This window comes from Motacilla alba, chromosome 1A (assembly GCF_015832195.1).
Source record: "Motacilla alba alba isolate MOTALB_02 chromosome 1A, Motacilla_alba_V1.0_pri, whole genome shotgun sequence".
Classification (NCBI taxonomy): domain Eukaryota; kingdom Metazoa; phylum Chordata; class Aves; order Passeriformes; family Motacillidae; genus Motacilla; species Motacilla alba.
Window position 1 is genome coordinate 61,444,793 of NC_052031.1, and position 26,444 is coordinate 61,471,236.

The 26,444-nt window shown below is 40.8% G+C and overlaps 1 protein-coding gene across 4 annotated transcripts in view; it reads right to left on the reverse strand.

Annotated features, from left to right (window-relative positions):
• Positions 1-8,268: 8,268 nt before the first annotated feature.
• KIAA1549 (KIAA1549 ortholog) overlaps positions 8,269-26,444 on the reverse strand; it is a 141,004-nt gene continuing 122,828 nt past the window's right edge. For 2 of the 4 annotated variants that reach the window (XM_038153202.1, XM_038153201.1), the window contains 7 exons: positions 25,216-25,439; positions 23,953-24,097; positions 22,108-22,341; positions 20,939-20,991; positions 17,640-17,785; positions 15,632-15,786; positions 8,269-10,805 (listed from right to left, as the gene is read on the reverse strand). In XM_038153202.1, coding sequence (XP_038009130.1) covers positions 10,551-10,805; positions 15,632-15,786; positions 17,640-17,785; positions 20,939-20,991; positions 22,108-22,341; positions 23,953-24,097; positions 25,216-25,439 — 1,212 coding nt within the window. In that variant the 3' untranslated portion in view covers positions 8,269-10,550. Of the gene's footprint in view, positions 10,806-11,797; positions 11,841-15,631; positions 15,787-17,639; positions 17,786-20,938; positions 20,992-22,107; positions 22,342-23,952; positions 24,098-25,215; positions 25,440-26,444 lie in introns of all 4 variants that reach the window. The other 2 variants (XM_038153203.1, XM_038153205.1) reach the window with 2 other exon arrangements.

Here is a 26,444-nt window from a genome sequence, read left to right on the forward strand (position 1 = left end):
TTAGATGTGAACTGTGTTGCTGGAATTGAATATTGGTAGTATTTATTCAGCTTTCACCTGCCTGAGAAACTAAGCCAAGCTGAACTGTGGCAAGCAGGTTTAAAACAGCATATCCAATTCATGCACAAAACTGTTCCTATTTATCTGAGATAATAATTAACACTTCTGTTGATTGAAAGACTCTCACTGAATGGTTGATCTGGATAAACTTTAGAAATTGTTAGAAACAGGATTCTCAGAAGATGTATTCATGCAGGAGGGTTTGTCTTACTGCAGTCAAACTCTGATTTGGTGCAGTTGCACCAGTTTTATTTCTGTCTGTTATTAAAACAATAAATCAGCATTAAACCTACCTATACCTACACAAAGTTAGCAAACCTCCTAGAAGTCCACTGAAATTAAACATAAAAAGTTACTTTTAAATCTAAAAAACACCATTGGAGATCTTTATCTGCTAGAAATAATTATACTCTCCCATCAGCTCATCAGTATGTAACTTCATGAGTGAGAAATGACAGAAATCAGCTTAAGACTCTTCCTACTGATTCTGGCACAATTAACACTTCGATCAGGACAATTTGGTCACTTCAAAGTGATGGGCAGTTGTGCCTTATCAACTAGTCCCCATCAAGAGGAACAGGGATAAATTAGACACTGAGGAAAAGAAAATACATCCTTCCCTATCACTATTGTCACTTAAGACAACAATTCTTTCAGGGTGAAATGCTGAATAAGATGATCATGTCAGGAAAGTGAGTTTTGAAAGGGAAGGGCTTAATTCTCCACATTTGAATATACAGCAATTAAAACAAAACTAATTTTCACACAACAAATCTCAGTGTTGGTGACACTCAATTTCTTTCCACAAAACCCCAAACAACCAAGCAAAACAATAAAACCCTCTCATTTGTGTACAAACTTACAGAAACAAAGAGATCACAGTCAACACCAAAATATAAAGAGAGAGTTGACAGTTAAACCATTGCAATCACTCATGTACTACAAATCTTCTACCTACATATGTAATTTTTTTTCTGTTATATTAGTTTTAATAGCAGAAAACGTTCATTGGTCTGAAAGCAATGTGAAAGATACTGTGAAGAAATCTCCACTTACTGCCTTCATGTCTACCCTCTGCAGATCTCTTACGGGCATTTTTCTCTGGTTTGGGAACACAGAAGTGCCTGCTGGATATGGCACTGCTCTTCATCTTTGAGGGGATATGTTTCATAGCTTTTGCATGTCTTTGAGCTTTCAGCACGTGATGCAAGCTCTAGATGTCCTATGAGAGCAACAGCAACAAAGAGCTGCACAACTGGGCAACTGTGGGGCTTCCTAAAGTCTGCCTTCAGAAGCACAGCTTGCTCATTCTTTACACTTTCCAGAATAGTGCAGATACCTTCAAGGATTGTAGACTTAAACCTCAGGTTTTGCTTCTTGCAATTTCCTTTGTGGATTCCCAGCTCAACCAAATGGGGGAGAAAGGGAAAAAAAATCCCATATTTTATTAAAATGTAGTGCTCTCAAAGATTTTGTGTGCCTGTGTTCAGAGGTGATACCCAAGTCTCCACAAAATCGGGTATAAAAATGGAGTACACCTCACAGATAATTTCTGCTGTGAAATGGACACTTTTTCTAGATCAGTGGCCTGTAAACCTCTGATCTGATATGACAGGGTGGTTTCTTCCTGCATCACCTACTCTGACTTTGTCAGGTTTGATCCACAGCTGCTTCTCTTCAGCTCATTTGATGGAGTCACTTAGAAAAACTCAGTCCTGTAATGAATCTCATGAAGGCACTGCTGTTCCCAGGTGTGTCTGGGATCCCTAAACAAGGTGGCAGTGTTCCACAGGCTCCAAGGCTATCAATGTAAACATCTTATCTGTTTCTACATAATACAGGGCAAACCCCCAAAGTATGATCTTCAAGGGACTCTCTGAGGTCGACACTATGTGCTGTACTGATCCTAAGGGCAAGCACAAGTACAATGCAAAGCAACCCACTTTGCGAAGGAGAAAAGCCCTAATGGTGTTGTCAGTGCTCCAGGGGCTTGTCCAGTTACAGAAAGCACTGAATTAAAAATTTGCATCTGAAAGACTTGAGAAATTGATATAAAGACAAAAATTAGTAGGCAGAAATGGATTATACATACCTGATTTCTAAAATGTAAAGATGATCTGTAGTCTGCTGTTACATTTCCTGGAATAATTTTACCCAGGGAACACACAGGAACACTGGTTGGGGGTTATAACCCCTCATTTAAGAGCAATTGAGTCAAAGTTGAAGGCTGTGGTCTGGTTTTGATGCACAAATTAAATATACATGACTGTATAATACAATGCCTTATAAAAGCGGTCCATGAGCAGAGCTGCAGACTGATGTTCACATTTATTGTGTATTATTTCATGCTCTTTATATCACTCACAATTTAGTACCTGTAATTGTAGATCCCAACTAGTGCAATGCTGCCCAACTCCTGCTGACTTCAAGGGAGCTACACAAACATCCAGCACATGCCTGTTGTTCTTTGGGGTTTTTTAGGAAACCTGTTACTTTTATTCCCACAGGAAACCTTGGAGGCAAAGCATAACCACTGATTTATCAGCATGCATAAATCCTTTTTGCGTTAAACCTGGGTGCCCCATCAGACTGCTACATACAACCTCATGGCACTAAGCTGGTATAGGCACTTGCACATCTCCAAACATGTACAAAGTAAGGTCATAGCTCCAGATGATGATGGAAATGTTAATGCTCCAGTCATTCATAGTTATTGTCCGTCCAGGACCAAGAAGTTCCTCACTGGAATGAGATAGAGGAAAAAAAATCTACTCCAGCTCTTATGACTTAGTACAAAGAAAACCAAGAAAACTGTTGAAACCTGGATAGCTGGGGGAAAAAAAAAAAAGTGTGAATAAAATTCACAAATTTGAACATAGCACTGCTGACCACATCAGCAGAGTTCTTCCTGTTTTCTGCACCAAGTTTCTGAATCTCAGGCATGAAGATATGTAGTGCCTGGAAAGGGAAGGGAGATGCAGATGGCACCTGGGAAAGCTGCTGGTCTGCAAGTGTTTCAGACAGACAAACAGCACTGGGGCCATGTAACTGAACAGCACTTTTAATAACAAAGGAGAAAAGCAGCAGCACAGCATTGCAGGTAACTGCTTTAATTTGCCTGGAGATAATATCAATCACATCCAACTAGTGATTTTTAAACAATTCTGCATTTGAGCCTAAATGGATTGGTACTCGATGCATGAATCTTTATCTTTTCAGATACCACTGCTTTGGTAATGACTCACATTACTCACTGCCTTGATCCTGGGGTTTTAGTGAATGAGCTACATATTAAGCAATTGCACTTTACAATGATTAGACTTTGCCAAATCACTAGAGGAATGAAAACTGGCAAGCATCTGGGCTCCCTACCCACATGAAACAGACAGACAAGACAGAGGTTAAATTCATAAGAAAAGGTGCTCTGTGCTGGGACTCTGTAGGAATTTTGATAAAGTCATTACAAAATCTAGGATTTCTAAAACTTATTGTCATTAGTTACTGCCAAGGAATGGAATATAGGCATTCTTGGGAAGCAACCAACCTCTCTTATCCTTACACTCCAGATTCTGCTTATTTTGTGGCATCTGTGGCACCAGTATCTGCTGTGGAATTCAAAGCTCTCTGCTGGTTTCTGTCCTGAAACCAAACATGTTCCATAAGCTAATTTCCAACTCCTAGTTTGCAACAACCATCCAGAAATAAACCACAACATAAACAATGCAGTATTGTCTCCCAAGTCTGCAAACTGCTTGGAAAAAAACAGCTGTAAGAGACTTGTGACTTCTCCTGTCCAATTTGACAATATAACCTTGACAGTGTGACTTTTGGAGCAAAAATTAAAGTACTTCTTCAGGTTTTCTACGACTTTGTCTAACTTCTTCAGGTTTTCCACAAACTTTGTCTAAATGGGAGAAGGGAGACACCTGCAAAGCTCCACCTCTGCTAGACTGCTCCCCCTTCATGGCATTTCAACACATTGTGTATGTAAGTCAGATCAGTTCAAAAATATGCAAGTTCTAATGCAGCAACCCCCTGGGCTCAAATACATGAAGAAAGCACCATGCTTTAGCTGAGCAATGCTAACATCCTACACAGATGTGACAGCGTTAGCTAAGGGAGGCCAGCCCCTCCTTGAGAAGACTGAACAATGCCTATTGGCACTAGCGTTGAGTGCTCTTTCAGCTGCTCTCTCCCTGGCAGAGCTAGATTATTGTAAGCAATGTTGTGTCAGTGATGCTGTCTGCTGGAAGTGACAAAAAACTTCTTGTAACTTCACTGCAGTTCTACTCTGCAAAAGCAAGAGCGTCATTTCCAGCACCCCAGCAAATTTCCTTCCACACAGCAGTGAAGGGCAGGAGGGATGAAGCAGTAATGCCAATACATGGCTGCACAATGCAGATCTTCTAAACACGAGATTCCTGTGCCACCATCAAGCCTGAAGACAGAAATAACTGTCAGGATCAAAATCATCCATGGAAATGCTTGACTGGGAGTGCTCCATGCAAAACACAAAGCAACTTTCCTGAAACCCTTTTATCCAGGACTGCATGGACACAAATCCAGCAATCAGTTCAGAAGTCTGTGGATGCTCAGATCACCTGTACTGCACTGAACTTGAACTATTTCATATTTGGTGACTATACTGAATTACTACGGACAGTGGCGAATCCACAACCATTTCTCCTATTTCCTTAAGTCCAAGGATAAAAGCTTTCTGCTTTTTCATCATAACATTATTTAAAAATTTTTTCTTTAGTCAAGTTTCTTTCAGATCTGTGTTTTAGGACCAAAAGAGCACTGTGCATTGCCAAATATAACACAGCATTAATTCTCCTTCAATACCGAAAAATTGCTCATGAAACACAAACAACATGCAGCCACTGCTTTTAAATCATGCACAGCAATAAATCATTCCAACAGCCTGGATCAGGAAACCAACTTCCAAGAAGCCTTGCAATGGAAATATTTGAGAAGTCTTCCGGGGAACACTACAGAGCTCTTAAGAAGTATGTACATTTGAATATATATGGAAATGCAAACCAATAATTTTCATCTTCCAGCTCTTTAGTTCTCATTTCATTCCACCTGCTCAACATGTGGCAATAAGAGGATTTCTGCAAGTGAACCCAAAAACCACCATGTCAGGGATCCAAGGAGGTTTCACATTTGTTTCAAAAGATTCTTCAGAGCATTTGTTCAAACGTGTCAATACTTTATTCCAGTTTGGATGTAACAGCCTAAACAGAGACTTCCAGTTATTGAGTAAGAACTACTCAAAACTTAATATGAGTGGCCATTACAAAGGAAAAAAATTATTTGATGTGTAAAAGGTACCAAGGAAAAGTAACACAAAATCAAGACAAAACATTCCATCTCTACAAACTACAAAGTGCAAGGAAATGTGTATATTCCTATTAGAAATGTTACTTCTTTTTTAATCTATCAGTCTTCAGTGGGATTCATGGGACTGCAGCTCCACTCCAGAAAAGTCTCTTTAAAAAGGCAGTGCAACTTCATGGGATTGCTGCTTCTCAAGTTTCTTACACTGTATGAGTAAACTCACCCTGGGACTTGTACAGCAAAGCTAGAACATCTTGCCAAGTGCATCCCAAACTGCACTAAAGAAACTGTAGAAAGCATACATGTGACCCCATGGTTTTCAGTGGAAGTCATGCAGGTGGCAACATGCAGAGCAATGTTTGGGTCTGACCTGCCAATCCTGTGCCACAGGCTGAACCATGAAACATGTCTACTGGTGACAGCAGAACACATCCCCATCCTGTCTCCTCCATTTCTAAATAAAATCTAACAGGAAGAGAAAAACATACCCTCCACAAAAGGGAACTGGATTTTGATTTCCACATTTAAGCGATTCAAAGCTGCTGCTTGTCTCTAGGCACATCCAAACAGTCCTGGAGAAACTCCACAGTCACAGTGAACTGCTTTTGGGAGTCTCACTGATGAAAGATGTTCCTCACCCATACAAACCAGCAATGCAAGTGGTGAACTGCAAAGAGGAGCTGTCATGGACTCTGCTTGAGTGGGACAAGGGGGTATCCCTAAGATTTCATCTCTTTACAGAGCACTGTCAAAGTGGTCCTGGAGACCCGATTGGTACGCTCTGCCTTCTGACAATCAGATGTCATCCTTTTTAATAAATTTCTAGCTTTCTGTCCATATTTAGAACACACCAAACTGGTGCTTTTTTTTTTTTTTTTTAATCCATTTATTTCTTGGCATCTGCAAAAATATGGCCCATGACATGTCCCCACCTCAAAGGCACAGATGTTCCTCATCCTGCCACTTCAAAGGTCTTGGCCAAAACAGGGAATTTTCAAGGACTGGCACCTGTTTATAAGGAACTGCTAGTTAAGGCATACAACAGAAAATGCACATTTCTTCCTTGAGCTAAAAACTACGATAGCTGGAGAAGTGAGGAACGTAGTGAGAGCAAAAATTAAAAAAGTGAGTTCAGCTGCCTACTGTCACCTACATCACACAACTGGAGACTTCTTTTGGGCTTGAATATACACCCAGCTTCCTTATGTAATCCACCAAATGTGTTTTCAAGCCATGAGTTAACAACAGCGTGAGCTGTTGTGGTTCTTGGAAGGTACACATCCTCTTTCTAAGATAATGCCATAACCTTGCTGTTCATGGTCCACTTTAGAGGCACTGACAGGGTAGGAACATGCACTTTTGGGTGATCACTCTGTTACTTACCCGTGTCCATAAATGTGCACCATACTGGGGTAGTCAGCACCACACCAGCCTTCTGCTGCAGGGTGATACACACAGACCTTGGCTGACACTGACTGCTGCTCCCCAACCTCTGAAAGAACCCTGATCCAAACCACTGCAAGTACAGTACATTGCAAAGGGTCACGAATATTCCACTTCCTGCTCCAAAGTGGCCATTTTTAACATTTCCAGCCCAGCACCTATGCAATTTGTTCCTCCTAAAAGCAAGGTTTTCTCCCCTGAGTCAAAAGCCCACAGCCACTGTCAGGACCACGTGTCACATCCTGCGGAGAATATTTCATAGTACTGAAGCACGCCCCACCTTCCACACTGAGTGTATGAAAAATAACCGTAACATTTCACTTAGCTCCGAAAATTCTGGAGCTAAGAAGCAGGCTGGAGGTCAACATTCTGGCCACGAAAATGAAACCAAGCTATATTATGTAGCTCTCATCTCGCCAAGTTCTTTTATGTGCCAAACTAAACACAGACTAAACACAAATGTCAAGGAAAATTGTGAAGAAAGGGAAGAGCCTGAGGATTCCATGAACCAGATGGTTTAGTCATGGAAATGGATGCAACAGTTGGTACAGCTTTCTGTGCCTGTACCAACTTTTCATCTGATTGGTGTTTTCAGAAACCGGGAGATTCATTAGCAGATACTTAAATACAGGATACTTTAAGTTTCAGGGAAAAAAAAAAAAGGTTTGTTTGGTTTCCCCCCTCCTGCCTTTTAATAGGGCAATAAAAAAAAAACCTGGCAAAAGAACTCAAGCACACGGGGATGCAGAAACTTGCAGATTTTCTCCCCCCAGAATTTCCACGTGGAAACACACATTCTGGCACATGCATTCCACAGAATCATTTTGTAGCACATGAAAAAAACAGCTTTTCCTGTAGCTGCAAAAAGAGTGGGTCTCCCCTGTTAAGGCTGTTCTTGGAACTAGTGGCTGGTAACTGATGTTACTTTTCTTCCTATATGAAGATACAGACTAGGCCATACCAATTTTTTGGACACTGGATGAGGTCTCAAGCCAATCTGAGAACATAACTTGCAAACACAGCTTTCTGACTTCTTATATATTACATAAATCCTGTTGAAAGTTTTAAAGAGAGTTTTCTTCATCAGAAAGCCTCTTTTATTTACAAATACATATTTGTCCTGTGTTCTTCGTAAGATTAGGGACTGAAAAGAGAAATTATACACATCCAAATATAAAAAGATGGAATTTCACAATAGCATCATCACCATCACTAGCAAAAAAACGAATGAGAAGTGGCTTAAGTACCTCTAAATTTCAAAGCTCTCATTTCACAGAGAACATATTGTTCTTAAATAGCTGGAACCAGACAAAATTAATTTACCTCCTAGAAGACCATATTTTCTTGAAATGAAGTCACAGTAATGTGCTAATATTATATCTGTCTCTGAGCTCACTACAGAATTAAACCGGAGAAGGACAGGGGGTCTGAAAGAGGTGGTTTTAATGGGAACACTTAGCAACAGTCAGTCTTCAGTGCTGTCAAAACGACCAAATGAACACTGCCTGATACACTCTTCATTCTTCAAAACCTGGCATTTTGCAGAAGTATTGGCAACATTCATGTTTACAAATTGGCAGAAAACAAATGTTTATTTTTATCCTAGAATTATCACACAAAAAAATTAAAAAATTCACATCATAGTGACCTGTTGGTACTGCTGTTACAACTGTGCTGGTGTTCTGATTCCTTTCAAACCTCAACTGGTGCCCATGAGGGCTTTACACATAGGCCAGGGAACTGGAAATTAATTTACACTGCTTCATTATTCTAAGCCCCTCAAAACAGTTTCATACAGCATTTTGATGATCATAGGTAAACAGAAAAAAAACTGAGCTTCCTGGTAAAGAGGAAAACATACCACCTTTTTTCCACATCAGCAAGCAACTGAGGTTTTGGTTTCAGCCACGAGTATGATGGACACACTTCATGAATAAGGTACAGAGGGGACTTCTTCCACCACGTCCTCCCAGCTGTTTTCATTTCAGTCTGACTTAGTCCTGTTGCCCTTACTGAACTGTGCACTGGAGCCAGGAGCAGCTGTGGTGGCCAAGGACCACCACATCACACCGGCGTTATGGTACCTGTATTTCACCACTGCCATTTCCATGCCAGTAAGCGAGGCAAATGCAGCCCCTGCCTGGCTGCCCAGGGCTCTCTCTGGCAGATCTCTGCTCCTCAGACCCCTGACCACTGCAATCTGCTCGTGTTTGAAGCACCTACACTGCAGCACTGAATTCTCCTGCTGTCCACTGCCCTAGGGTAGGGCTCCCAAGCCTCCTCACCAACACTGAGCCTGCCCTACATCTCTGTGCCAGTTTAGTAGCTTTAGTTCACTCTGACCTGAAAATGAAAACACTTCAACCAATCGTGACTTAAGCAAAATGTCCGTGTGTATTATGTCAGTTACAGTTATGCAATGGCCAATATTAGTAAATTCGTAGCTAATTTTAAACAAAAACTCTGAAAAAAACAGCGACAAACAGTTCCATGGCACGTACCATTCTTACCATGGGGATAATGCTTACCCTTTGTCCAAAGGGACAGTGGAAACAAGTATAAATATAGAAACCGTCTCAAAACTGCAAATCTAAGCCTATGTTAATGCTCTAAACTGTCACTGACTTCCACTAAAATTATTCAGATCCAAACATAAGCAATGATTTAGGACATCAATTTATAACATAATGCTGGTGACCCTGTACCAGTCAGGCTGGATTGGTTTCTGTCCACAAAGCAAACTACAGAGTGGCAATAGTTTATCGCTGGTCTTGCAAGAGCATTTAGTATGCAAATATGGTTTTTAAAGATATACACACACATTTCCCCAATTCAACTGTGGCTGAGTATTCCCCTTCCAGTTTTCAGTAATTTTTAAACAAATTAGATACCAAGCCCTTTCTGTTTGGATGCTTTGCTTTCTTTTTCCAGCCTGAATGAGTCTACAAATATTTTCTTAATTATACAAGGCCAATGTTTCACTTTGCAAACATTGAAGATGAAGGAACACTTGAAGCTTCAGCACCAGAAGGAAAACAAGGAAGAGTGCAGAGGGTAGCTCCATTCGGAACCACAGAGCTGTAACAATTATTGTTCCAGTTTAATACAAGTAACTCCTAAAGACTTTTTTTTCTAAGTAGTCCCATTCATGTCAGTTCCTGACAACCAAAGTGATTCCTATGTGAGATCGGACCTTCAAGACCCTTAAATTGATACAGTTTGCAATCCTGCAGAACAGCAACACAAATCAGTTCCCCATAAGCACTAGAGAGATAAGAATACTTGTCATCTCTTGCAAAATGTCATCTCAGTTCATTAAAAACTTCACCTACTTCCTTAGAAAAAGGAGTCTATCATTCTTGGAGATAGTTCCTGTCATTTTTGTTGTTGTTGTTGCTGGAGTATTGAGTTCTTGACCTATGGTTTTATTTATGTGTTAGCCTGAATGAGGGTAAGGAGAGAAGAGGAGCACCGTAATATTAGCAGATTAATTAATATTACTTGTGATGACACTGATGATTTTCCCTGTTTGTCCCCCATCTCTCCTTACTATTCTCATTTTGTTGCCTTTTTTGATTTTTCCAAAGTGCTGTCAACAGAGCTGTGGAAGTTCCTTCCTTTGTGAGAACAACATTGCTGATTTCCTCTAAGTCTTTGCTTCCATAGGAAGCAGATACCTGGCAGATTTGCACTGGAATGCTAAATCAACTATGGAAGTTCTGCACTGTTGTCTGTTTTTGAGAAAGTCGCAGAAGTTCTTCTCGAATTGCTTTGATAAGAGAGGCTGACGAGTGACCTGGCTGGAGGTCCTCAGTGGAACTGGTGGTGTAGCAAAGGCCTTGGCCCTGAAGGCTGTTGTGTGGAAGCTGAGCAGGAGGTGCTGAGGGCTGCCTGGCTGAAGTCCTCGGCATCTGGAATACTGGTGAGGAGGAATATTCTTGGTGTCCATGCATATGCGTCTGGAAAAAGGGAGAAACCATTGTTGTATTTTCTGAATAAACATGATTATCCCAGAAAAGACAAGAAAGCAAAAAGGCAAAGAACAGGGGGGGAAACAACATGAAGATGCTTATATCTGCTGCAACAGCTCCTCTGTTACGTGAATGAGTGATGTCTCTTATGGAGCACAAAACAACAAGTTTACACAAAATTGCTGGACTGCCTCAAGTTCAGAGACCCCCCTTTTCAATCTACAGTATGTTTAGGAACTGAAATGGAAGGAGGTGGGGAGAAACCCCACAGGACTGGAAATCAACAGAATTGGCTTCTCTTACCATCCACTTCCATCAACTTCCTAAAAGACAGCAGGCAAATCACTTTTTTTCCCTGGCTGTCATTTCTCCATACTATTTATAAGCAGAGATACTACTATTTCCACCTTCCCTTTTCCTGCCTGCTTTGCCTGGTCAGACTGTACACTTTTGAGGACCCTGTGCCCAGGAAAACACTGTCAACAGAAGAAGCAGCAGAAGAGAACTACTAGGCTTTGACAGATCAGATTTTTGCATATTCAATATCTGAGAAACGCTATCCCAGCTTAGGGGCAATCATTGTTTCAGGGCAGGAAGGGGTTAATTCTGCCTTTGTTCAGTAACATTCATTTTCTAACAAAATAAGAGAGACAGAGAACAGAAGCCTGAGTTTATGGCTTGTCCTTCTGCAAGACAATCTGCTTCCACTGAAACAAAGCATGGATTTACAGTACACCGGGTGACTGCAGCAACTCCCAGTACGGACACAAACAAGGCACATTTTGAAAATCCAGACTCCAGCTGACAACCCTGAAGCAAGTGTTTCCTCTTGCCTCGAATTGCAGCAGGCTGGGAGACAGCCTGAAGAAAACACGGGACACAGAGGACTGGAAGGCACAGGTGGGAGCAAAGCAACGTGATCCCCTCTCAGGGGGAGCAGCAGGCTCAGAGCACAGCCACCACAAGTCTGTGAGCACTACCTTTGTCTGGGAACAAGCCTTAAGGAGTAGCAGAGAGAGCAGCCTGATGGGGGAAGAAAGGACAGCAAGGTCAGCTAGAAGAGGATTTGGGAGCGAGGGGGAAGGGAAGGAAGACATTACAAAGCGGAGCCTGGGAAGGATAGGGGGGACCTGCAGCAACAGTGGCAGTGGTGTGCAGGGAACACAAAAATGCATGGGAGCAAGTTCCTTAACATCTCTCATAATACAAATGACTAAAATTTAAGTCATTTTGTATAAAGTAGAATTAATAATAGATTCTGAGTCTGTTGTGCAGCTCATGTACAGCACTCCTCCTTTATACAGTTGATTCTGGGAGACAGATTAAGGGGAAAAGAGGCTTTAATAGAAGAATGATAGGTAAAGGTTTTCCAAGTAACATCCTGTTTTATTTCTTATAAAAGAGAGGTGATTTCAGTATCAGAAAGGAAAGAATGGGTCTCCTGATTGTTCAGAATTATTCATTTGGCAGTGAAACCTGAAACTAATTCATACATGCAGTCTAGAGTTGGCAAACCTGACAAGTACTCAGTGGGTTTATAGGGAAGAGATGACATTAAAAAAATATTAAAAGGAAACACTCCTTGATACATGAGTCTTAACAGCAACCTAAATTATGTTCAGGTTACTTTCACATTAAAATGCACTATGTGATTCAGCTCCTATCTCCCGCTGCACTAAATTACCACCGTAAGAACGGTTTCTTACGGGAAGTTTGGGAGTCTGATGGCCACAGTGGCTGTTTTTGACACTAAGTTTTTCAAGGTTTTCAAAAATATCTCAGAAAAAGAAAAGGGATGTTTCTGTGATTTCATATATAGCATCAAAATTAAACCGGCCTGTAAAATTTCAATACCACATTGGTTTAGAAACCTAACCTCTACTAACCTACAACAGCAAAATAACAGGAGCAACAAGTCTGAAATAATTTTTGCTGGTTTTTAAAAATTTCTTTACTAACAGAAACACACAAAGACATGTTATATAATATTATATATGCAAAAATACGTAGTTCTATATAATAGCTATAAATTTTAGATTTTTCTCTAGAAACATCTAGATAATTAACAGCAGTATGAAACAATTCACAAAAAATATCTCAATTGACTCTTCCTTCTTAAGGAATGAAGATTTATGAGATGACAGTGTAAATTTGTCAATCTCCATTTAATACCTGTTGAACTCTGGCCAATTTCAACTGAACTAAATGTATAAATATATACCCAGACATACATGTGTATATATGAATGTATGAACAGATACATAAAATTCACAAAACCAGGTAGCTAATTAGACATCATCTGATTTGTTATAATCTTATTAGTTATCATTGAATCTGCTTCTGCATGGCAGAAAAGTCAAGTGAGGCTGCGCTCTGCTGGATGTCTTAGCCAGCATAGACCTCACAGGGGACTCGAGAGACAACTAAGTTTGGTGAGATTTTTTTAGAGATACTAGAGTGGGCAGCTGAGTAGAAAAATAGAGTGAAAGGGTAGGAGTATCTTTGGGGAAACCCTGGAAACCTGCAGGAAGGGTTGGGAGAACAGTGGAAAGCTCCAGGGGACTGCAGATGGGTAGGAGGCGATGCCAGGTGGTGGAGGGAGGTGCAGATATGCAAGACACTGAGCCCAGCTGAAAGAAGCCAGGCTTCATTAGTTCTGCTGCTCAGATGAGCACTTGCTCAGGATTGTATTTTGTGTCAACTAAGAAAATGCTGTCCTTCTCCTGGTTGCCCTGGCTCTTCTGGATGGAGAATTAAGGTGAATTATGGTACCCTGCACACTGGCTTTGGGCTGGGAGGTACAGGTGAGAGGTCCTGCTCCAGCAGCAAGTCAGGTATTGACTTCAGGAATAAAGGGCTGAGGATACTGTGAGGAAAAGCACTATTGCAGGAAGACAAATGCAGATCCCTCTCCAGTTTGTGTGCAAGAAGAATGCTCTAGATTTCAATCTTCCTAAATGCAGAGTTTAATTTTAGAAACTTGCTCAGAATGAGGGAACAGTAAGACAAGGTTTGCATAGAATCAGCTGAATAATGCACCATAAGGAACACGACAACCATTAAGTAAAGCCTCATTGCCAAAATGAGAAAAGACAAATTTAGAGCTCTGTCCTAGTGAAAAATCCAAACTGTAAAGGTAATTATTTAGCTACAGAAAGCTACAAGACCACAACTTTTTGGTTTTTTTTTTGTTTGTTTTGGGGGTTTTCTGTTTGTTTTAATGGGAAGAATCCTTTCAAAAAAAAATTTGCTCACAGGAAAAAGAAAGTCCAGGCAATACGTGAGCTCTCCTATAACTGCATGACACAAAATTCAAGTAAGTTTTAATTCATTATCTCCTCCTTTTGCCTGATTTTTAATAGCAAACTGAAAAACAATTGCATTGCGGTAACATACGAAATGCAGCAACCAGTGAGCAAAAAGTTCTGTCAAAGCTGAGGAAATCTTTAAACTGAGATGAACTGAAAGAAAAACAGCCTGGATTTAAATGACCTGAACAGGAACATGCCCACAGATGTAGAAAAGCCATTTGCAGAAAAGAGAGACAAATGTAAAGAAAGGTCAATAAATGGTAACCCAGAGATATCTCTGAAAATGGAATTCAAGACACTAAGATCTCTCATGCAAGTGCTCTTTTAGATGTAAACTGGAATTATGATCTTGCATTCAAATGCCACAGTTTCAAGCACAGAAAGCATATTAAATTAGGGAAAAAGATCTTTCAGCTTTGACAGTTGAAGTTTTTGAATAGTATCAAACAGTGTACCCAGTTCTCAAAAACTTTATGCTGCTCCTCTTGAGTTTATCTGGAGTGGAGGCAGCTCAATTTCACCAAAATCTAGGGATAAGCCCATCCTGTTGTGTTTCCTTTCTGCAAAGCTATGTCATGATCATGCAATACTGCAAAGAAACATCAAGTAGTGTGAGCCCACACTGCCCTAAATATGCAAAAGGAGATGATCTCACTTTCTTTCCTCAAGGAAGAAACCAGAAAAAGACAGTTAAAACTAAGAAGCAAAAGAAGAAGCATAAAGTTGTCACTCTCAAGAGTACTGCAATAAACCTGCTGCAGGTCAGTCTGCTCCAGGATGCAAATGCACCAAAGAGGGACTGGTAGCAGCCAAGTGTCTCTCTCCTAGCAAGGCCATATACTGTCTTCAACCTCACACATCTGGTTGAATCACAAATGTCAACCTCTGGAAGCACAGCCACCAAGAACATGAAATCACCATGGCTGCCTGGGCAACACAGGTAAACAAGCATGTGTTCATTTACCACATCCTCCTGACTTAAGCTAGGAAAGTAACTTGTTTAGAAACACCTCCAATGTTATGTGCAAGTATGTACCTTTTTCTGCTGCCCTGACTCCTGCTGTTAGCACTGATACAGAAGATAAAAGAACTTTATGCATACAAAATAGGATGGTAGCCTGGGACAATTTAATTCAATGTTTTCTAATGACAATGATCTCAAAATACAGAGGCTTATTTCAAAGAAGGAATGGAAAGCAGTATCCACCTCTGCTGGAGCTCAGAAGCAGAACTGGATGAACTGCAATTAATGGATGAAGGCCTCAAGTGAGGAAAAAAAATGGTTAGGGTAAAATGAGAGAAAGCATTTGGAGAAGCAAAGGTGAAAGAACAGCAAGCAGAAGTCAGAAGAGCTAACAAGGGTTTGAAGAGCAAAGCAAAGAATGTCAGAGAAGCAACTAAAAGTATTCCAGGGCGGGGGAAAGTTCCAAACAGTAATGTAAGAAAAAAATACCCAAACAAATCACTACTTTGGAAACTATGCAAATGTGTAACAGTACTCACTGCATCTCGCCTAGCACATTCATCCTCTCCACGATACTGGGGCCACCCTGGCCCCCCCGGCTGGCCATGCCCTGCTCTGCCTGAGGGGATCTCCACTGGTTGACCTCCGATCCTGCTAGCAATTCCCACCTGAGTGAGGTGCTGTATCTGAGAACCTTAAAAGCAAATATTGTTTTTTTTTTTCATCTTCATAAACAGTCAAGTTTGCAGGGCAGACATATGATAACATAAAACTTTGTTGGAAGCAGGAGACAAGAAGAAAATGGAGCTCTGTTTCTGTGCAATTAATAAAAATCAGCAGAAAGAAGGCTGTCAGTGTGGAATAAAGACAGAAATGTTACGTGCATTTTGTGCAGTTCATGTGAGTGTGATGCATTTCATGGCACTGCACTGAAAGAAGAGGTTGAGATACACGCATCTCTGACATGGGTTACTCCTCATTCCAAAAACATGCCAGCCCTTTCCAAACAGTGCTTACTGAAAGCTCTGGCAATGCTTTCATGCCAATTACTCAGCAGCAAAGAGAGGACATTTGCTTCTGTGGCACACCTTATTTGCATCACACTGGCAAGACCCTAACTCTGCAGACTGCCTCCTGTTGCGTGGCTCTGAAGAATAAAACACACGACTACGTAAGAGTGTGCTTCTCTCAGCTTTGCTTTGTGGTTAAATATTAAACCATGCTGTCATTAACTAAGAGAAGGTCAGAACACACTGTATCTCCTTCCAGCCTGAAAGCCAACCTCCTCCTTTCTCCTCTTCCTTCCCTTCCCTCCTTCCCACTGCTTTCAAACATATGCAAGGATAGCTGCCACCATTAATTGCAAGAGATATGTAACAACATGCCAGCTTTCCTTCTTCATTAATTGTCTCCCACAGGGAAATGTCATTTAGATTTTTATTCTTAAAATCACTATTAATACTTCATTATTCATTAGAAATGAAACACATTTAACCCAGAGATACATAAAAGTGTGTGTATGTACAGAAAGGGAGGAAAAGACAAAAAACAGTGTGATTTACGTGACAGACAGTTAGATCACTTCCCCATTTTCTCTAAAAACCCCTAGTATTTGAGAAGTTTGATATTTACATGTAATTATCCTGACGGACAAAAACTAAATATATTAAGTACCTCCAAACTTTAAAGCAGAATACATATGAACATTTAGACAATACTGTGAATTAGAGAATAAAATAGTCATCGTTAAGCTGTAGTAGTTACGACATTCCTACTATTCTTATTCATTTAACATTTACAGGGAGATGAGAGCAACTATCAAAACTGGGCTTCTCATATAAGTATATGATCATATTTCCAGTCTTTTTCAAGGAAGAAAATATTTATCTGGGAGAAAATTAACTGTAACATTTACACAGCAATACAACATTTTATTCTTAAAAGTGTTTGCTGCTTAGCTGCTGTATGATGTTACCATCTTAGTCATGACAGCATTGGTGACTGCTATCAAAATTACCTCAACCAGATCAGGGAAGGTGATTTCATGGGGGACAGCAGAAATAGATAATTCAATCTAAAACCAAGAGATACTGCTTTAATGCCCACAATTCTACAAAAAAAAAAAAAAAAAGAAACATAGACATAGAGAAGTATTAAAAATTTTTGCTATTTAGCAAGCTGATTTGGGATGTAAAATTAGTTCATTGAGCACAAAAGGAGTTTGAAATGGAAAGTTAGCATACATTGTAATCTCTAAAACAATTTTCCATTCTTAGCAAATGGGGTTTTGTGAAAACACACTTTGGGATAACCAGTGTTTGTAAGATACTGAAAAAAAGGGAGTGCACTTCCTTTTTCTGCAAGGTCCTACAAAAAGTAAAGTTAACCTCACTTTGTGATCATTTTTTTTTGGGTATTGAGGACAAGGACCACATATCATATGTAGCAGCTGAAGGAGAATGACATCTTAGTGGCGACCTTGGCATGAGAACAGATAGAGAAAAGGCTCAGTTATTTTCCTGCATATTTAACTTCAGTGAAGTGTACCTGCAGTGCTTCCAACGGGTCGTGGCCGTGCCACTGATGGCATCTCCTCTGAGTACATCCCCCTGGAGGAATACTGAACCTCAGGGGGCGGCTGCTCTCCGTGCATTAACTCTGCAGGCGGGAGAAAACCTGGCCCAAAGTTCTGCCTGTGGAAAAGGAGTCAAGGTTAAAAGAAGTGAAATCCCTAATTAGAAACAATAACGTAGGTGTGCCTTGCACAGTCGTTCTTTATGCCTTTTAATGTAATTGTAACCTTCAATGTTGAGGAAAATATTTACATCTGAAGAACACGTTTTAACAAAATTTTACACAAGTGTGTTTCACATGTTGCAGTCTCCTCAATGCAGACAAAAATTTCACAGATCTTGAGATCTTGTTTTCCCCTTGGGGGAAAAAGTATCTTTAATAAAATAAATAGAAAAATAAGACTTCAGCAGTGATGTAAATGCTTACCTCAGCAACAAAGCTGCCTCTACTCAAAGAGTTTCTAGGCACACACTTCTGGTCTAAACCAAACCATAAGCTGCATTACATGTGTATTTTGTGAACAACTATTACTTCATTAAGTATTCTGATAATTTTTCAGGACATTTTCAAAACTGTGCTCTTTAAGATTTGTGAAACGACTCAAAGCATGATTCACATATGAAGAAACGCAATGTGTACTGAAATTAATGTTTCCTATCAATCAGGCTGGTGCTGATAGTCACTGTTATGTATTTACTAAAAAGAGTTAACAACAGAAACTGTAATCCATCCAATTTCACAATTTGTGTGAGTGTAAATGAAGCAAAGTGAGACAAGCAGCCAGGCTCAGGCACATGGAACTACACAAAATGAGGGCTAGGGATGAGTTTTCCATGCATTTTACCACAATGGCATCTTAGCCCTCCTAGACTACAGTCTGCAGTATATCCTATTCCTCAAGATCTCAATTTTATACCCCTTTGTTTTACTGCAAAATCCTGTGACTGCATCTAGTTTAGACTACTCTTGATTTGAGCTTTATTTGGAAAACTACCCACCTTCGTAAGACAGCCAGATAGCAAAGAAAGCTGACAAAATAAATTGCCTAATAAAGCACAAACAAGTAATTGTAAATAAAAGTACCAGCTATTTGGCATGTAGCGTTACAAGATGGAGGAGGTTAAAGGGCTTCAAGCTGTAACAATCCCATTGTGGAAGTCTTAGAACTTCCCCAGTTCCCTCACATACAATCCCCACCTGTCCACTCAGCAGATCCAGAGGAAACCATTTCCAACCACACAACCTAGTTAAAAGAAATGCTTCAATGGGTAGGTAATGTTTAACAACATCACTTCTGTTATGTTAATCACTGTAATCAGTAAAGGATGTGATCATCCCGCCCTTTATGCCTGCAGTGTTGAGCTGGAATTTTGAAGCTGATGAATTACTAATATTTTTTGATGTTGTCAACAGAAAATATTTTCTCAACATTACTGTAAATGTATTCTTTTTATTCTAATATTTCAGAGGATGGCAAGTAATACAGCTCTGCATCTGTATCATACAGGCTTTCTAGTGCTCCTTCCTATTTCCAGACTGAAACTCAGCTTTCAATTTTTGTACATCCAAAAAAACCCCAAAATTATCTCCAGTCATTTAAGTCAGGAGATACTGCTCCAAGAATCAATTTTACACCACTAATCCACTACAGCTCAGTATATCTATCTCTGTTGCATCATTCAATACCCATTTCCTGGCAAAAGCTGTTCATTGTGCCTTTATGACTGCCTAGCTGTTATGTGACCTAGGTCTTTTACATTTAATTTTTTTCCCCAGGTTGGTTCCACCCCATTAAAGATGCTGATGGTGTTATTACAGGGAAGAGAACAGTATGCTCGCCCAACTAGTATTCCATGCATTGGATATTTAACCCAATGGACTATGACATTGATACATGCCACCTAATCACACTGACCTCAGGTTATTTTTCCTTCCTCTAGCTGGTGCACTGCTCCTATCAATTTGTTTATCATTACCTTCATATTTTGAGAATAACTCCCACTGCACAACCATGACTTGTTTTCTATTGAACAAGCTTTAGGAAGCTTTCTATTTCAATGAAAACTTCGAGGAATACTTTCTGTTCAGATCAATGACTTTGCAGATTGTTACCTTACTCAGCTGACACTGGCAAAGCCAGCATTTGGACTTTTGCGATTTACATAAATCCAGGCTGCCTATGCCAAAGAATGATAAACTTTTGAACAAAAAATGCATTGTGAAGACACTATCTTGCTCAGGTGTATTAACATGAACTACAGCTCTTTCATGATTAATTTATCACGTTTTCCCTGAATATGTACATACTATGTGCCATTTCATGTATGCTCTACTCACACTGAAACTGTCACCTCCAGCCAAGAATTATGCAAGATGCTTAGAAACTCCTCCTTTTCTACTTGCTCTTCCCAAAATCAGGTTGCAGAACAATAAATAAAGGAAAGTTCGTCACAGCTATTTCACCATCCAGTTTCCAAGGCAGTGAAGACTTCAGGTGAAGTCTGATGAATGACATGAAAAGCTGTGGGATTTCATCTCACATGGTGAACTCTAAGAAGGTAATGAGAGAGCAGCACAAGGCCACCATTTTACCAGCCTGGCTGCAGCAGCTTAGAGAGGGTGAGACAAGTCTCACCCCAGTGAGTACCATGACTCACGGGTCCAACTTCAGATGTGGTTAAAACACACAAACCAAATGTGAAATTAACAATCACCTGGACAACCCTTTTCTCCCCTTTACACAATTCTCTCATGGCAAGGGCAGGAGAAGATGGAAAATTTGTTCTCCCCCTGATTTTATCATAATAGGGCTGCAAGGCAGACTTTCTCTGTGAGGGTCACTGTGCTCTGTCATTTATTCTCAACTTGGTTAAAAATAGAATGAATCTGTTAGTCATATGAAAGCTGTTGTGAGCAAGTGTTGCCCTGAGGATACAGAAACAAGATGAAAGCAAGAGTATTGGGAGAATTACATGCATCTGAGCAACTGTTTCAGGCTCTCCAAAAGCACATACTCAGTGGTTTACTGAATATTGGAAGGATTTTGCTATAGCTGAGGGGCTAGAAACACATTTCTTTTAAACAGAGGCTTGAATTCCATACAGCATGCATATGTCATTTATGCTTCATAAATAAATAACAAAGACTGGATCTGGACTCCTGTTACTTCTCATTTATACAGTACTTTGCATAATAATATACCAGTGCCAGTAAGAAATCTGGAGTAATTGCAAGGAAAATAATAAATGATAATTTGATCAGTAAAAAGCTACCTCGGTAGGAGACCTGGTGCTGCTGGTGGAGTCATTCCAAATTCCATGTATCTCTGTCAGGAGAATGAGAAAAAACACCAAATTAAAATCAAAATTCATACCTTGGGAACTCCACGGTCAGCCTTTTAAATGATGAATGGCAGAGATCACTAAGCCTGTATGTAGGACTTGATGGCAGCCATAAGAATTTAAGTTTTACAAACAAAGGAGCACAAGAAGATCTGGGAATCACTGCTACAGCAGCTACAGTCTCTTCTGCGTGAGGAGAGTCTTAATTTAAAAACCTTTCAGAAATACTTTTTCTCACTTGCAGAAGTTCAAGAGTTGCTCCAATGTCTACTTAGCAAAAAAACCAAGCTTTGCATTTTTAATCTCTTTTGACCTCAAACAGCATCAGACTGCAACCACAGAGAGACCACAGGGCTCAGATTCATCAGAACTTATGATGACCGACAGGATTATCCATGTGTTTCAGTGCTCCATCATAACAAAAAAATTCATACACAGGAACACTGCTTCCCTATCCCTCACTTCCTGAAAGCTTTTAGATATCCTGCTGAAAAATATGACCTATGCCAAATACATTCTTTTGTTCATTGTCAAAATAGGAACTACCATATATACTAAAAGAAAAAAAAAGGTTTTGACTCTCAGACAGAGCAAGACTGACTTGCGAAAGATCCTAACTGAGAAGAACTGAAATTATCCTGAAGGAAAACTCCTGTCTTCTCTTGTGGCTGAGATGGGAAAAGGAACCTAACAGCTCAGAAAGCAAGTTCCCCATCTTGTGACAGTCATTTCTGAATTCTCCTTGTTCTGAGAACGTTCCACGTTTGTGCTAAGCCCTGATAGCAAGGGCACAACAGCGGTCGTGGCTTAAGTGGTGCTAACTCCATGCACAGAGACACCTTTTGAACTGCATCCCCAATGCACTGAACTGCATCCCCAATGCGCTGAACTGCATCCCCAATGCGCTGAACTGCATCCCCAATGCGCTGAACTGCATCCCCAATGCGCTGCGCTGAACTGCATCCCCAATGCACTGCTCTGAACTGCATCCCCAATGCGCTGAACTGCACCCCCAAATGCACTGCTCTGAACTGCATCCCCAACGCGCTGATTACCGCCCAGCTGGCCCCCGAGGCGATCCCTGCCCAGCAGCTGCTCACCGGCTGTCCTGCGGAGCCGCCGGGCGCAGGCACGGCCGTGGAGCTGGCGGCCTGGCTGCTGGGAGCCACCAGCGCGAAGGCGTCGTCCAGCAGCGAGTGCATGGTCTGCCGCGCCTCCTCGATGGACGGCTGCGGGGGCACGTACTGCGACACCGCGTGCGGGGGCAAGCCCGGGAACTTCCCCAGATCCGCCGAGGATGACGTCTGGGGCTCGGGAGGCAAGTCTGGGTCGGACTGGAGGAAACAGAAGGAAGGTGAAGGGCAGCCACAGAGAAGATCTAACTGGCTTCCAAGCCCCGATGGGCCTTCAGTCTGAGCAACACTGTCTTGACCAGAACCACGGCACCTGCCCTTACCGTCCCCGCTGCTGCATGCACATATGTAACACTGGCAGCTCAAACACTTCATTCAGTGTGATCTGAAGGATTCTGATCTCAGGTAAGGCAGCAGAGCTTTGGGCAGGAGTTACTCAGTTACAACAGAAATCTTGTGGTTTGTAAGAACATAATGAATTCATGCAGAGAGCATTTCTCCACCCAGAAAAAAACCAATCATCTCTCTCTACATCTATGACTTCTTTGCAGCTTTTGCAATTATAAGAAATTAATTCAGTCTTTAGCTTATAACTGACCACATCAACAGTAACATTAAGCAATTATCACCTCCTAGAAAAACACAGAAAGGAAGCTGTTGAGGAACTAAGTGGTAACCTGCATGGAGCTTGAACTTGGGTGCATCACCTGAATGGGATTCATGTAAGTGCTTCATTGCAGCCATACCTTAGGCATGCATCATAATTACTACCTGGGATCTTACCACATGGGCTTATTGTTCATCAGTGAGAGGAAATTAAACAACCTTTACAGCAGCAGACTTATTATCAGAGCTCATTCTTACCACTGCATGCAGACTGCAAAATCAGTTGTCAAGAGGCACAAGCCTACTTTATTAGGAACTTAGCATTCTGAGCAGTCTCACTGCAGATGCCAAAGGGGCTGAGCCTGCTGTGTGCCATGTCTTAATTAAACAGCTTCAGATGATAATTCATTCTACTGCAGCATGACATTAAAATCATCACACTGATGTTTGAAGGCAAAGGGAAACTGCGGAAATTGACATCAGAGTCACCTGACCGCATATGCAGCTAACAGTGAAATTCTTAAAATTATTAAACCATCTTTAAAGATAAGAACTGTCCAGGGGCTTCCATTATTAGCATTTGGCTTAGCGAAAACTGCTTAGAAATGGTTAAAGACGCCTAAGTACTGTTTGTGATGTAGATATGATTGAACAGAAGTATTCTCCAGCGTCTTTCTTTTTTTAGATGTGAGACAAAATTAATTTTCAAGACATTGCACTAGAATTGTTTCAAGTTGCTGTAGTACAAAGACGTGTTTCTCTATCATTAATAATTAATTGCCGCATTTGAAAGATGGGAAAATTTCTCACAAAAAGACCTGAGTCTTCCACTCTGTAAGACCAAAGGATGAAATTTGCTGTAATATATGAATTTATAACATCCAGCAAATTGGACAAGAGTGAAACTGTGTTCAAGATATTGTGGAAGAATATGTCAAGCACACTTTCATGTGCATAACACAGTGGCATTAATGAAAACAAGGCTTTGGTTCTTGGCCTCTGTAATACCAAGGAATATTCAGCAGAAATTTACTGCTTAAAATGACAGACTGCTAATAAAATCCTTATTTCACTTAGATTTACATGCTAACTGCATGACTGAAACTAACCGTATCATATGGACCACAAACAGAAGGCCAAAAACCTGCAAATGTCACAGCTGTCATCATTATCAGAACATTCCTCCTATTCAAGAGACATACATACAATATATGCAGAATTATTGACTCCTGGAGGCCTTTTGTATGTCCCATCACTGTCAGTTGTGATTAACCTGTCCTTTTCGGCATCAATTGGACTCCCATTTATCTGATGGCGACGGCGCTGCTTGGGAGAACGTTTTGCACGAGAACTTAACAGGAAAAAAAACAAAAAGCAGAGAGAGAGACAGACTAAGATAATCACAATTATTTTTGAAATTTTTCTTCTCATGTTTGAACTCCTCTACCCATTTCCTCCAAGTCATCCTTGCCTCAGCACCGTTTCTCTTCCTTTTCCCAGTTTTCCATGCCAGTCCCATTAGGTAGCTTAAATCTCTTTCCTCAAGCTTCTCTTAATAACACTCAACTCTCTGAAACATCCCATTCTTCTCTTAAATTTTTTCCGGAGTCACCACCCTCCTGCACTCACCTGTCCAGGTTGCCTGTGTTCCAGCTCTCCAGCCCAAAGTGTGACACATCTGCAGCTCCAGGATAGACCACACTGCCAACAAGGCTTTGTGCTTGCTAAAGAGGGTTTAACCCCACCAGGTAAACCAGCTGAGGAACCCACTGGAGAAAAGCTACTTTCTATCAGTGCAAAAGTACCCACTGGGCACCAGTGCTCCAGGAACAAAGTGCCTGTATTCATAAGCCCGAAACAGAACACAGGGAAAACTTTCTTTGCAAATACAAGGCTAGGAAGGCAGATCTGTGAAGGTGACAGATGTGCCTTATAACCTTTTATGTATTCCCTCTGGGTAATCTCATTGATTTGTGAATTTGCCTTTAACGTTCAGAATCTTCATGCTTTTTACGTTGTTCAGGGTTTTCCTTATTTTACATATTCCTCTACCCTCCTCCTACTTTATAAAAATATTGTTACTTGATGGTTATATTACTTGCATATTAATTATTTGCAGGTTTCTCTTTTAGTGCTGATACTGCAATTCTGATCCCTCTACACCACACAAGAATTATTCAAACAAATGGCAGAGCAGATACTAAATTGTTTTAAGACTGTTTTCATACAGTTGGGCTTACTTATCAAGAATTCACTGCTGAGAACTTGTAAAAACATAATTTGAAATCAAAACATAGTAGCATATACTGAAATAAATAAAAGTGTATAGAGCAACCCAATCCTTTTCACCTAGATAACTCAAATTCAACTAGTGATCAAAATGATTTCCAGCTCTGACAGTTAAGAAATACAGTTTTGATGCAGGGCACTGACTCTAGAAGAAAATTGTTCCATCTTTGAAATCCCTACCTCTTCCTAGGCTCTATGAAGACAGTAGGCACACTGCCTCCAGGGTCCAAGATCTTGTCAATCTGCATCTGTGCCTTGCGATATATTCTGTGCTGTTCTTTGGAGTCAACCACCACCATGTCATCCACCACTGGGAACTCATAGTGCCCTTTACGCTTGGCACGGAGGCGGATCTTATTGCGGTGATGCTCGATCTCGGATTTATGCCTCAGGGCTGTTTGTATCTTCAGGAAGGAGAAGGAAAAAAAAAAAAAAGGGAGGAATATTTTTGCAGTTGTATACTCTGCAAACTGGATTTTGCTGCTCTTCTGTAAACCTCTCCTCCCCACCTCTCAGCTTGCCCCTGCCTCCCTCCCCCAAATCTCTGAAGGACTAAAATAAGTGACACAATTTATGAGCACACTTTCCTTCCTGGATATTTCACAGTCTCCCCATTGTCTCCCCAGGTAGATGTACTATTATACACAGCACGACTGCCAGCACAGCAGGTGCAATTAGAGGGAAGTGGCTGCTTGTTAATAAAAGGCAGGAGGAACACAAAAAACTCCTCCTGTCTGCCAGACAAAACACCGCTCTGAAAAGATAAGACTAACCAGTCTGTAGTTAGCTATGCTAGGCAAACAGATAGATATTTGATCAACAGTGTTAAAATCTGCCACCCTTTCCCTTTAATGACCTTCATCACATAAGAAGCAAAAACTTCAAGAGCAAACTGAGCTCATAACTCAGAGCCTCTGCTGTGCATGAGAGGCTGACATGTTCCTGCTATGCAGGAACACAGCAGCAACACAAGGGCTCAGATACCCAGATGAACATGGTACTACCAGCTCTACATCATTCTGGAGGCTGAATTTTCATGCCTCTCTCCCACCTTTTTTCAAATTTCATGAAGTACATCTCATTATCTGGATAAAGCTGTTGTAACACCACACTTTTAACTCCTGGCCCAAAACCCACTGAAATGATTCCCATCACTGGTAAACACTTGATCACCAGACTAGGTAGCAACAACTGCCTGCCTGTGCTGGACTAGTTCTGGAACACATCAGCATCAGCAAATTAGGAACCAAGTAAAAATTGATTTTTGTGTATTCTCCAATGAAAATCCGAAAAAATAAAAGCATATATAGGACACAAGTCAGACTTGTTCTTTATGCTTATAGTTAGAATCATGTCTTCTGCCCATACAGACAGATTTCTGTTTTGTGGATCCTCTTGCCTCAGTATCC